This window comes from Dreissena polymorpha, chromosome 1, assembly GCF_020536995.1.
Source record: "Dreissena polymorpha isolate Duluth1 chromosome 1, UMN_Dpol_1.0, whole genome shotgun sequence".
Classification (NCBI taxonomy): Eukaryota; Metazoa; Mollusca; class Bivalvia; order Myida; family Dreissenidae; genus Dreissena; species Dreissena polymorpha.
Genome location: NC_068355.1, coordinates 175050351 through 175065209, shown reverse-complemented (window position 1 = coordinate 175065209; position 14859 = coordinate 175050351). Strand labels below are relative to the sequence as shown.

Genomic DNA, 14859 nt, shown 5'->3' with positions numbered 1-14859 from the left:
TACCACATACCTTTTTATGCTCCCCCAATTTTTTTTTTGGGGGGAGCATATAGTCGCCGCTTCGTCTGTCCGTGTGTGAGTCCGTCCGTCCGTCCGTGCACAATTTTTGTCCGGTCTATTTCTCAGCAATTAATGACCGGAATTCATTTAAACTTTATGGGAAGCTTCACTACCAAGAGTAAATGTGCATACTATCAGACGGTTCTGGTCGGATGATTTTTCACAGAGATATGACCCTTTGAAATTTTCCATTAACTGTACATATAATGCAATTCTTGTCCGGGCTATTTCTCAGCTACTAATGACCGGAATTCAATGAAACTTTTGGAAAGCTTCACTACCAAGAGGACATGTGCATATTATCAGCGGGTTCTAGTCAGATGATTTTTCACAGAGTTATGACCCTTTGATATTTTCCATTAACTGTACATATAGTGCAATTTTTGTCCGGGCTATTTCTCAGCAACTAATCACCGGAATTCAATGAAACTTTATGGAAAGCTTCACTACCGAAGGAGATGTGCATATTATCAGCCAGTTCTGGTCGGATGATTTTTCACAGACTTATGGCCCTTTGAAATTTTCCATTAACTGTACATATAGTGCTATTCTTGTCCGGGCTATTTCTCAGAAACTAATGACTGGAATTCAATGAAACTTTATGAGAAGCTTCACTACCAAGAGGAGATCTGCATATTATCAGCCGGTTCTCGTCGGATGATTTTTTACATTGTTATGGCCCTTTGAAATTTTCCATTGTACATATAGTGCAATTCTTGTCCGAGCTATTTCTCAGCAACTTATTATGGGAATTCAATGAAACTTCATGGGAAGCTTCACTTCCAACATGAGATGTGCATATTATCAACCGGTTATGGTCGGATGATTTTTCACAGAGTAATGGCCCTTTGAAATTTTCTATAAACTGTACATATAATCCAATTCTTGTCCGGGCTATTTCTTCCCAAATACTGACTGGAATACAATGACACTTTATGGGAAGCTTAACTACCTTGAGGAGATGCGTATGCTATTAATGGGTTCTGGTTAGATGATTTGAGAGAGTTATGGCCCTTTGAAATATTTATGTTGCTAAACCATCCATCGTATTATTTTGTCCAAAGTAATGCCCCTCAAGACGTTTCCTTTTATCTGAATATATAGTGCAATATTGTGACAAAAAAAAACTTTGGGGAGCATCACCCGTCTCCGACGGTTTCTTATTATTTATGCACTGAATATACTTATCTCATTTACATGCTTTTGATAGTGGCTTAGCCTTGAAAGAGGATGACTGACCTACCCATACGCTCATACAAATGTGGATATTTCTGTGTGTGTAATTACCAAATTACCAAATTACATAATTACCAAAATATTGATGATATTGCATTATTTTTGGTTGAATTCAAATCATTATTTTGCAATGAAAAACTAAGTGTATGCAGTTTACACTGATTTATTAATTTCTACAAAATAGTTTTTTAGTGGCGACAGAATTTAAACTAGGCGGCAATAATTTGCAATAGGGAAATTAAAACCCTGCGAGATACCTGTATTCATGAATTATTTCAATTGCAAAACAAGTATGCTGTCATTGTGTTCCTAATAATAACACGTTTTGTTTCACACAGCACATTATTTTGATTATTTTTAATCAGTTTATACTATATACAATCACAGCTTCAGCAAGCTTTAGTTAAATTGAGACATTTGATGAAACAACCTGTTTCCTGGGTAGGGTCAGTACATAAACTTGGTGTCTTTAGGGTACTCTCAAGAATACCCTCACTTAAAGATCAATACCGAAACCTCCCAGTCGCTAAGCGGACACCATATTCACACATTGAAGCCAAATCACCAGCTTTAAATTCCACAAGCTTAAAAAAACAATTTAAATGTATGATGGAAGATCTAAAGGCTTGGCAGACGTAAAACGCTATTATTCATCTATTATACAATAAGAGTTATTTTGTGGATGCATTACTTTCTTATTGAAACAATATTGATGTTTTGTACACAATAATGTCTATAATTTATTTCAATACATGTTTATCATGTTTGAGCTTTTGCCCGTAAATTAGGTAGCACCTATTATTATATTAGATATACTGATTGATCTTTGGTTTGTGTAAAGTGCAACAATGTAAGTGAAATTTATCCTTATATCAGTGATATTTAGCCTAAGGAACTCTTCAAAGTGAGATTACCCAGGAAATTAATTGCACAACCAAGAATCAGATTCCTTTCGCATGTTTGTTATAAAGAGTTTACTTGGTATTATTTGAAACAAAAGAGTGAAGGCATGTGTAGTCGTTCGTAAGCTTTTAAAATGGAAACTGTCAAAACAAAACGGGAAAGATTCTTTGTAGCCAAGGTTGATAATTTCGTTTCTTTAAAAAGATGCATTGAATCTGAGAAATGGGCATGTAGGGATAGAGTGTATGCTCCCCAACCTAGGGATATCCTGTCTTCGGCATTTTGCGAAGGAAAGGTATACATAATTTTTAGTGTTGTAAACTGCCATGGCTGGCATGGGTATGCGGAAATGTCCAGTTCAGTAGATGCGAATGAACATATCTCAGATTTTGAGATTCCCCAAACCATAGGTGATTGTGCTGAAATTACAGGAATTCGTAAGTCTCCAGTGTCCCAACGTGCAGGCTCTGAATGGCATTATTTTAACGTAAAATGGATTGTTAACTTTGTGGATTTTGGTGAGCAATGTTTGCAATCAAAACTAACTGAGGATCTTTTTTGTTATGAGAAGGAGCAAAAGGTATCGGTGAACAAATGTAGAAACTGGCAGGAGCTGGACACAGTAACAGGAAAGCTTTTGTGTGATAGAATAGATGAAAAGAAAAAGGAGCTCATAAGACTGGGACGAATAAAAGAGGAACAGCGTTTGGACTCAGTTCCTAAACCATTTTTTCAAGAAGACTCAGTTACGGAGACCTGGACATGTATTGTCTCCAAAGTGCAGTCTGAACTTGGAACTGTTTTGCTTGCTTGCCCATTTGGTAGTCAAAGGTATAATTTAAATGTCAATTTAAGTGACTAAACTATTTCCATTTTAACATATAAATTTATCAATCAAACCACCGAAGTAATTCTTACAAGGAATGTTAAATAAAATAAATTATCTTTTAACGTAACATAATTTTAAAAAATCAAATGTTATTTTCCACAATAAAATATACATTACCCCGGTATTTTTTTCATTTTATGTAAATAATATTGCATGCCCCTTAAAGGCTCTATAAAGGTGAAGATCCATAATTATTTACCGATTTTTAAATATTATTTTCATATTTTATTTATAAAGGTTATCAAAAAACAATATATATATGCTTTTGAACATTACAATAAAAAAATGAGCAATACAAATTGTTTTGAGCTCAAAATAAAGTGTCCTCCAAGTCAATTGTGTTTACAAACAAACCGTTTATTTACATTGCTGTTTACTCGGGAAAGAGAAAGTGAAAGTGACTCAGGTCACCAAAAATATATCGATGATTTTTAACAATTTTTCGGTATTACTCACAAAGTAGGTCTCTTCTTAATGGTTAAAACGTTTGTAGTGAACTAATAAGTTACTTTCTGCAGGTAAAAAGTTGTTAAAAATAGAATTAAAATTGAATTTTCTTTTGGCTATTTTTAGCATATGTCACCGCTCTGAGGCTACACATCACGTTAGTTGCAAAAATGTAAACATTTCTTCAAATTATGAAACGGGTATATCTTCCATAATTCTTGGCAACGTTGTACCTAAGCTGTGTTATCAGCAGTTTTTATGCAAGAGTAACTGAAATCCAGTAAAAATTTGACCAGTTTATATGCATAATAATTGGATTTGTCACCTTTATAGAGCCTTTAAGCTTAAATATATATACAAATTAAAAATTAACAAAATCCTTGTTATTATTTTTTTGTTTAGTAATGCTAAATCACATTTTGTTTGTACATGTAAATGTAAAAAATGTTTAACTTTATTTCATCTATGTAATCAAATTTATTTTATTTTATTTTTAGATACAATCTGCAGAGACCAGAAAGTGACTTGGACATGTTTATTGTTTATCAAGCAAGAACAGCAGATATTTTGGGCTTTCATCCTCCAAAACAAACCATTAAGGTATTAAAGACTTCTTTTTTTGTGAATCTTGATAGGTTAGACTTAGCATGACTGTTCATATAAACATAGTGGCATAATACCAGAACATATTTACCGTAATAACTCTATGTTTTCAGACACTTAAAAATAATTAAAAAAAATCGTGTCCGAAAACTTAGAAACGAAAAAAATGCACAAACTAGAAATGGCGCAGAAGAGGCCAACGCGTATCCCCACGCCGCATGTTTGACCCAGGGGCGCCCCATGGTTGGTAATGGGTCCATGCATAGTTGAGATTGACCGTATTGTCATAAGAAAAGTTCAGTATCAATTAGAAGTGAATCGGTGTAGAAATAAAGAAATGATAGTAAAAGACAATTTTGGGTGGGTGTGGCCTATTATGGGCGGGGTGCCCCAGGGTTGGTAAAGGGGCCATACCTAGTTGAGATTGACCGCATTGTCATAAGAGATGTTCAGTATCAATTTGAAGTAAATCGGTGTATAAATGAAGAAATTATAGTAAAAGGCAATTTTGGGTGGGCATGGCCTATGTAGGCCGGGCATCTCAGGGTTGGTTATGGCGCCATGCATAGTTGAGATTGACTGTTTTGTCATAAAAGAGGTTCAGTATCAATTTGAAGTGAATCGGTGAAGAAATGAAGATATTATAGTAAAAGGCAATTTTGGGTGGGCGTGTCCTATGTGGGCGGGGTGCCCCAGGGTTGGTAATGGGGCCATGCATAGTTGAGATTAACTGTATTGTCATAAGAGAGGTTCAGTATCAATTTGAAGTGAATCGGTGTACAAATGAAGAAATTATAGTAAAAGGCAATTTTGGGTGGGCGTGGCCTATGTGGGTGTGGCCTATTATGGGCGGGGAACCCCAGGGTTGGTAATGGGGCCATACATAGTTGAGATTTACCGTTTTGTCAAAAGAGAAGTTCAGTATCAATTAGAAGTGAATCGGTGTAGAAATTAAGAAATTATAGTAAAAGACAATTTTGGGTGGGTTTGGCCTATTATGGGCGGGGCGACCCAGGGTTGGTAATGGGGCCTTTACATAGTTGAGATTGACCGTATTGTCATACGAGATGTTCAGTATCAATTTGAAGTAAATCGGTGTAGAAATGAAGAAATTATAGGAAAAGGCAATTTTGGGTGGGCTTGGCCTATGTGGTCGGGAGCGCCCCAGGGTTGGTAATGGCGCCATGCATAGTTGAGATTGACCATACATGTATTGTCATAAAAGAGGTTCAGTATCAATTTGAAGTGAATCGGTGTAGAAATGAAGAAATTATAGTAAAAGGGAATTTTGGGTTGGCATGGCCTATGTGGGCGAGGCGCCCCAGGGTTGGTAATGGGGCCATGCATAGTTGAGATTAACTGTATTTTCATAAGAGAGGTTCAGTATGAATTTGAAGTGAATCGGTGTAGAAATGAAGAAATTATAGTAAAGGGCAATTTTGGGTGGGCGTGGCCTTTGTGGGCGGGGCGCCCCAGGGTTGGTACTGGGGCCATGCATAGCTGAGATTGACCGTATTGTCATAAGAGAGGTTCAGTATCAATTTGACGTGAATCGGTGTAGAAATGAAGAAATTATAGTAAATGACAATTTTGGGTGGGCGTGGCCTATGTAGGCGGGATGCCCTAGGGTTGGTAATGGGGCCATGCATAGCTTAGATTGACCGTATTGTCATAAAAGAGGTTCAGTATCAATTTGAAGTGAATCGGTGTAGAAATTAAGAAATTATAGTAAAAGGCAATTTTGGGTGGGCGTGGCCTATGTGGCCGGGGCGCCCCAGGGTTGGTAATGGGGCCATGCATAGTTGAGATTGACCTTATTGTCATAAGAGAGGCTCAGTATCAATTTGAAGTAAATCGGTGCAGAAATGAAGAAGTTAATGTAAAATAACATAAAAAATGAGTTAAAATCTCTGACCCGGCCCCTCTCCAACCCCCATAACTTTTGACCCAGGGGTCAGATAAAAATTCCGTCACTGTCACCGTCGCACATATGCTCATAGCTACCATGTATGTAAGTTTCAAGGTTCTAGTGCTAATAGTGCAGGAGGAGCAGGTGGCCAGGACGGACGGACAGACGCACATCAATACAATATCCCCACCTTTTCTCCGAAAAACGTGGGGATAAATACAGGTGTCCGAAAACTTAGAGTCGAAAATTGAAGTGTCCGAAAATAGCGTCAATTGTATCAACGACTACCGGTAATAGCACGCGCTTGTAAAATACTATGCCGTATAGTATACATTACAGTTATAAACGGTTGCACTGCATTTAAAATAACTTTAAATGGTTCAATTTATTTGACACAAAGTTACTACAAGGTTGTCTTGTTCATTTCCGATAGTTGTTGTTTAACATCTTCAATTGTTCGTAAAACTTGCAATAGGGTGCATCACACTCTGGTGCAACTGTTTGCTCTCAAAAGTCCCTAAATAATTGTTTTCCAGAATCGTGATAGTGAAAAATGTGATTACACTATTCATGAGGTGCATCGTTTCTGTGAGCTGCTAATGACCGGAGATGGCAGATGTGTGGAAACCTTGTTCTTGGACCAATCTACAATTGTAAGGTCAACACCAGAGTGGCATGTCCTGACACAGGGGAGGCAAATGTTCCTTAACAGGTAGTCACAGGAGAGGCAACTGTTCCTTAATAGATATATTCACAGGGGAGGCATTTGTTCCTTAACATATATATTCACAGGAGAGGCAACTGTTTCATAACAGACATATTCCCAGGAGAGGCAAGTGTTCCTTAATAGGCATATGCACTGGGGATGAAACATTTCTGTCTCTTGAAAGCTATATTCACAAGGGAGGCAACTGTTTCTTTAACAGGTATATATAAAGGCAAGGCAACATTTCCTTTAAGGTCACAATATACTAAATAGTTTCCCTATATAATTCAATGTAAAAGCGACATCTTTAAGCGAAAATAAACGCATCATTTTGCACATAGAGACCCCCATAACCATACATTTTCTTAAAGGCCATTCTAAGCGGAGTCGATTTGTGCAATAAAAAAGATATGTCATGTACGAACCAAAAAAGAACTTGTCAAAAGTCAAAATCGACTGTTTTTGCAACTTTTTTCCAGCCGTTCTATAGTGGAATGTAACCTTTTTCAGTGCAATGTTTTACTTTAGTCTATTAGTTTATCATATTTCAGGGATTTAGTAGTGAGCACCTATTCATGCCCTACTACTTTCTCCAAAAGATAAAGCAAGAAGAATAGTTTAAAGTGTACAACATGCCTTCGAACAAACTATGATATTTTTTTAGAGAGTACAGCACTACATGAAACGGTTATTTAGTATACTGTAACCTTAAAGACAACGTTTATTATTAACATCGCGAAAAATAAGCACTTCTTGATAAATATAAACCTATTTTTAATATGCGTGCCAAATTTCAGATCGATCTTTCACGTAGAAATGCTTGAAAATACATTTTATAAGAACGCCTGGTAAGCCATCTGGCTTTCGTGGTCGGCGCTTTGATTTATAAAAGGCGATCAGGAGCAAAAAGACTGCCCTAAATAATATCAATCAGTCAAAATATTGGAACATTGTTACAAGTTATCTCCATAAAGAATTAAACAACCATAAAACGGGTTTTGAGGTCCTTTCAGCAAAAATTGTTGCGATTTGAGATACTCAATGCGAGTTTTTTACGAATTTCTATTATTTTCCTCTGAAAAAGCATTTTTTTCGTAAAAACTCACAATGCTCCTTCAATTTATGAAACAAACGCATTTATTCCGTGAAAATTGCCAAAAAGCGTTAAACCCCACCAAAAAAAAATGTGATTTTATGTAAATACAGCTCCTTCGTGAATGGGCCTGGTGTAGGTTTAGGTCACAATATACTAAATAGTTCCCTATATAATTCAATGTAAAAGCGACATCTTTAAGCGAAAATAAACGCATCATTTTGCATATAGAGACCCCCATAACCATACATTTTCTTAAAGGCCATTCTAAGCGGAGTCGATTTGTGCAATAAAAAAGATATGTCATGTACAAACCAAAAAAGAACTTGTCAAAAGTCAAAATCGACTGTTTTTGCAACTTTTTTTCCAGCCGTTGTATAGTGGAATGTAACCTTTTTCAGTGCAATGTTTTACTTTAGTCTATTAGTTTATCATATTTCAGGGATTTAGTAGTGAGCACCTATTCATGCCCTACTACTTTCTCCAAAAGATAAAGCAAGAAGAATAGTTTAAAATGTACAACATGCCTTCGAACAAACTATGATATTTTTTTAGAGAGTACAGCACTACATGAAACGGTTATTTAGTATACTGTAACCTTAAAGAACTACATGAAACGGTTATTTAGTATACTGTAACCTTAAAGACAACGTTTATTATTAACATCGCGAAAAATAAGCACTTCTTGATAAATATAAACCTTTTTTTAATATGCGTGCCAAATTTCAGATCGATCTTTCACGTAGAAATGCTTGAAAAATGCATTTTATAAGAACGCCTGGTAAGCCATCTGGCTTTCGCGGTCGGCGCTTTGATTTATAAAAGGCGATCAGGAGCAAAAAGACTGCCCTAAATAATAACAATCAGTCAAAATATTGGAACATTGTTACAAGCTACCTCCATAAAGAATTAAACAACCATAAAACGGGTTTTGAGGTCCTTTCAGCAAAAAATGTTGCGATTTGAGATGCTCAATGCGAGTATTTTACGAATTTCTATTATTTTCCTCTGAAAACGCATTTTTTTCGTAAAAACTCACAATGCTCCTTAAATATATGAAACAAACGCATTTATTCCGTGAAAATTGCAAAAAAGCGTTAAACCCCACCCCAAAAAAATGTGATTTTATGTAAATACAGCTCCTTCGTGAATGGGCCTGGTGTAGGTTTAGGTCACAATATACTAAATAGTTTCCCTATATAATTCAATGTAAAAGCGACATCTTTAAGCGACAATAAACGCATCATTTTGCACATAGAGACCCCCATAACCATACATTTTCTTAAAGGCCATTCTAAGCGGAGTCGAGTTGTACAATAAAAAAGATATGTCATGTACGAACCAAAAAAGAACTTGTCAAAAGTCAAAATCGACTGTTTTTGCAACTTTTTTTCCAGCCGTTCTATAGTGGAATGTAACCTTTTTCAGTGCAATGTTTTACTTTAGTCTATTAGTTTATCATATTTCAGGGATTTATTAGTGAGCACCTATTCATGCCCTACTACTTTCTCCAAAAGATAAAGCAAGAAGAATAGTTTAAAGTGTACAACATGCCTTCGAACAAACTATGATATTTTTTTAGAGAGTACAGCATGAAACGGTTATTTAGTATACTGTAACCTTAGCGGTATGTACACAAGGGAGACAAGCATTTCTGCACAAATATATAGGCAGGGGAGGCAACTGCTTCCGTCCTAAATAGGTGTGTAAACATGAGAGAGAACAATATTCAATTGAACAGCATTATTATATCACACTGACACAGAGGTAGTGTTGTATAGCTTCAGGTTTAAAAAAGTAAACATACCGGTACTTATGCCTTGTATGCAGTTTGTGTGTGCCTGTTGTTATTTGAATCTCTGCAATATTTACAACACTTTTTTATAATTGACTTAATTTGCAGGTTTTGCTTGGAGAAGTACATGAGAGATGCCGAAGGCAGTAAAGGCACCAAATTGTTGGAGAGATGGTGCACAGATCATCCAGAAGCTACACACCTCTCGGATAAAATGTGCAAACTTCTCTACATCATCATCAGACTGTTACAGAATGCCAGGTTTGGTATTTGTGACATTTAAACTCAAAAATATATATTGCCAAACTTGTGTGTGCAATATAAATGTGCATGATAAGACAAAGGGAATGAAAAACATCATATATTGTAAAAAGGTAGTATGCTAATAAATTGATGATAAGTAGGAAAAATAAATGCCCTAGATTCAATGGTGGAAAATCAGGCTATTTATCTGCATGAAGTTTTGCTCCTTGCTTTTTCTGTTTAAAGTTCTTGCAAAAAATGTGAGTTATGATATTTTAGACATTTTAGCTAACAAATTGTAGACATTTAAGATTAAATATTAAGGCTGTTATCAAGATAAAAATTGACTGTCATCCCAGATTAGCTTGTGAAGCCCACATGGGCTGACAGTGGAAGTCACATTTTAACAGAACTAGAATTTGGTTGAGAATTGACTCCCTTTAAACCAAAATTCAATTAAATGAAAGTGTTCAGACTGCACAGGCTATGCCTATGCAGTGGCAACACTTTTAGTTTACTCACATATATAAAGCCTGGTTTTCCTAGAGAATGCTCTTATATAAACTAAATTAAAATACATAATAGAAGTGGGGGACATATTGTTTGTGCCCTGTCTGTTGGTCTGTACGTTGATCTGTTGGTCTGTTTGCTCCAACTTTAAACATTTGCACTTACTTTTTCAATATTCAATAAAGCAATTTGGCATGCATGTGTATCTCATGGAGCTGCACATTTTGAGTGGTGAAAGGTCAAGGTCATCCTTCAAGGTCAGAGGTCAAATATATGTGGCCAAAATCGCTCATTTTATGAATACTTTTGCAATATTGAAGATAGCAACTTGATATTTGGCATGCATGTGTATCTCATGGAGCCGCACAAATTTGAGTGGTGAAAGGTCAAGGTCATCCTTCAAGGTCAGAGGTCAAAAATATGTGGCCAAATTCGCTCATTTTATGAATACTTTGGCAATATTGAACATACCAACTTGATATTTGGCATGCATGTGTATCTCATGGAGCCGCACATTTTGAGTGGTGAAAGGTCAAGGTCATCCTTCAAGGTTAGAGGTCAAGTGTATGTGGCCAAAATCGCTCATTTTATAATACTTTGGCAATATTGAATGTATCAACTTGATATTTGGCATGCATGTGTATCTCATGGAGCCGCACATTTTGAGTGGTGAAATGTCAAGGTCATCCTTCAAGGTCAAATGTCAAAAAATAATAATAAAAAGCGGCGCAGAAGGGGATATAATGTTTCTGACAAACACATTTTTTCAATATTGAAGATAGCAACTTCATATTTGGCATGCATGTGTATCTCATGGATCTGCACATTTTGAGTGGTAAAAAGTCAAGGTCATCCTTCAAGGTCAAAGGTCAAATATATAGCTTCAAAGGGGCGCAGTAGGGGACATAGTGTTTCTGACAAACACATATCTTGTTTATAATCAAATTTAATTTTTACTACATCGCAGCATAGCTTAACCCTCAGGAATTGTTTTCTAAAAAGCTGATCTGTCCTGAACTTATCCCATTTTAGGCAGAAAGTTGTTATACTTTAAAGCCTTTGTTTACAGAGAGATAGTGTGCAATGAATCTCTCACAGTGTACAGACCAGATGGATCTCCAATGAGAGACGAGCTGATGAACATCAGGGCAGGAAATATGCGAGTGGAGGAGGCAAGATTGGTCATACAACGGTAGACATGTTGTACTTCTATCTAATCAAGGGCTCTTAAAAATTACATGCTGTACTTGTCCGTTTTTGACAAATAATCAGTTATTATGTTTTGAAGTGAAACATAAAACCAAAATGTTTTGTGTATTAAGTCACCTCTTGTAATAAAGAGGCAAACCATATATATACATATATAGTTTATAGGTCGCGATTGTGTAGTGGCTATTATGTCAATATAGAACACTATAGGTCTTTGGTACGCTCCCTACTGTGGGAACGTTCTTTCATATACACAATTTACTTATGATCAGTCTAAAATAAATAGGTTGTAATAAAAGGGCTAACATGTTCAATACATTCAATACACCTTTAGCAAAGAACCTTATAATAAATGGTACCTACATGTAATCAAATGTAAATACAGAACCTTTTTTAAATAATAATGATTTGCTCTCAACAATATTTTCAAGTGGGAATTGTATAAATCTCTATCAAGTGTTCCTGTAATTAAGCAAAAGATGGACCAAGTGTCTTAATGTTACCATGCACATAAAAAGCAACTGTTTATCTTGAATTTTAATTGACATTTTTTTTAACTCTAGGATATACTTGTTATTGGCCCTGCATCATAACTTCACAAGTGCATAAACACAAGACTTTTTTTTAAATTTATTTTCTCAAATTTCCAAACATTGAAAATAGACGACATTTGCAGACATTTAATACATAATCATGCTGAAACAATGTTATTATTGACTTCAGTGTTATTCTGCTTGGCAAATTACATTATGACATAAACCATTTTTTCAGCGAATTTATAGCAATTTCAGCTAAAATAATAAGGTTCAAACCACTGCCTTTTTTAGATACACCTCTGAGATCAATGAGAAAGCAGCAACAGTTCCAAACAATCCCATAGAAGTAGAAGCCTTTCTCTCTGAGTGGCTAATAAAGATGAGATACAAGGACTTTCAAATGTAATAGTTTCAGTGAATGAAAATGAAAGACATGATGCATGTGAACATATGTAATTTTATTCATTATTATATTATGTATTGAGTAATTGGAATGTTACAGTGTAAATGATTTAATTGTTGTATTCGTATTAAAAAAATAAACAACTGTTGTTACTTGTATTATGATTCAAGATTAATTGTAACTATATATCGCTTAACAAACTGCGTATTAATAAATATTCATCTAGCGTTGTCAGGAAATATAACAAATATGCTTCACTGCTAATGGTAACACTCAGCAGAATCAAAGAAAATGCTACAGGGTGGGTGGGAGATGAAAAGTCATGGAGCATGTTATATAGCATTTTCATAACAGATCTATTATATTGTAATTGTTTACTACATGTCATATTGCTTGGAGAACAACAGAGTCGTGATGGCCACCAAGCGTTCACTTGAGGTTATATTACACTTATTCCATTTCCCATAGGGTCCCATTATAAAATTGCCAACTTTCAAAGCATTTTTCTTGTATCTTCTATATATCAAATTTTGCAAGACCGGTATCATTTTAAAGATAAATCTGATCTTTTTCAATAAATGCAGTCAAAAATATATGGTCTCGCAACTTCTAAGAAAGTAAAATTCGCCCAAAGGCAAGCACCCTCGGAAAACAGAGTTTCGAAAGTGAAATTTCGACAAAAGCCCCGTACTTCAATAAACGCACCCCAAACAGTCATCTTTCAACGTAATCCCCAATGAAATGCGCCAAAATGTTGCAGACACACACAGGATGCAGGAAATAATCTCAAAAGCATGGGTGCGATCGCTAAATTGCTTTTAATACCGAAGAGAAAAGGAACTCTTTAGAAATAGGCACTACTTTCGAATTGACTACGGAGAGATACACTATGATTTAGTGTAATGTAACCTTGAGAGCAAGTGATCGCATACTTAGTACGCTTTTAACAATTAAACATTTACTAGAGTGCTAGTGAAACAACATGATTGCATACTTAGTAAGCTTGAAACAATCAAATGGACAGTTTTATTGATTCCATACTCTTTTTTTTCAGGAACTGCGACATGAGATTGATAACAATACAATTCAATACTATAATAAAGACTTAATACATGTCACTTAAATAAGAACTTCCTGTATCACCCATATATATAGATGGGACATTTAACCCCACCTTGTTTAACCCGCAGACATCAATTGACAAAATGCCCTGAGCAAGTTCTATGATGATTGGGTGCATATGAGGTCATAGTGTTGACAATGATGTTATATAGCCATATTAGGAAAAGATCCTTGCCTCTTGTAAGTAATATTTTATGATTAATAAAAATCAAGGCTGATCAAATTTAGACCCCTGGGTATGATTTGAGCAAACTAAGTTGAGGACCAGCAATGTGCGTAATAAATACCTTAATTCTAGACCTGGCAAGCTCAGAGGAAAAGTGTTTTTGGTATTCACTATAAACATACAAGAAAAAAAGAAAACCTCAGAGCAGCACCATTTTTGACCTAGGAGAAAATATTTGAAATAACTTTGTAATGAATCCCCATAAGATCTTACACGTCAAACCTGTTGGCCTTGCGGTTGTAGTGCAGAATATTTTTGTAATTGTCATTTAATACATATAAAGAATAAAAGTAAAAATCCAGGGTGAGACCTATATTGAACACAGGGACTTTATTAGATCAAACTTGGTAGAGTGCCACCATGCTTTACTGCATGTCAAATACCAAAGCTTAGGGCCTTACAGCGTCAGAGGAGTTGTCATAGTTTATTCAGTATAAAGATAAAAGCGAAACGAGTAACCATAAAAGATCCATTAGTGTGTTTTATGAAAGAAATCTAATATAAATAATAGCGGGTCGTTTTTTTGTTTTACATATTTGTACTTCAACTTTAAGCATATTAGTTGCAGTGTGTATCACTTGTTTTAACTGCTAAGCCAACATTGTAATTAGGTTCGCTTTTTATAAGATTTTGTTTAACATTTTCGATAGATACTTATCTTTAAAAAAAAATATCTTTAAAATAGAAAGATAATAATTTTGGTTAAATAACAGCCCCTAAAGAAAATGGAGGTAGTGTTGTGATTATTGGCAATACATTTGTTCATCAGTCTAACATTCTGAAGTACTCCGGTATTACACAAGTCATTGAAAATATTCCAGAAAGTGTACTTAGCGCCTCGTTCTATTATTTATTAATGAAAACAATTACTAATTATACATCTAATCACCTTTTTTACTCGCACCATTGGTGTAGAAATTCGCAATAAGTCCTTCATCTTTTGAATTTTCAACAATCAAATGTTGAACG

General features: G+C 35.4%; 1 protein-coding gene across 1 annotated transcript; it reads left to right on the top strand.

Moving 5' to 3' along the window:
* Positions 1-2206: 2206 nt before the first annotated feature.
* LOC127862472 (uncharacterized) lies at positions 2207-12687 on the top strand. Its single transcript, XM_052401626.1, has 6 exons — positions 2207-3030; positions 4033-4135; positions 6584-6759; positions 9750-9902; positions 11464-11586; positions 12431-12687. The coding sequence occupies exons 1-6, from the start codon at positions 2333-2335 to the stop codon at positions 12543-12545; spliced, it is 1368 nt and encodes a 455-aa protein (XP_052257586.1). The 5' UTR covers positions 2207-2332; the 3' UTR covers positions 12546-12687.
* The last annotated feature ends 2172 nt before the right edge of the window (positions 12688-14859 follow it).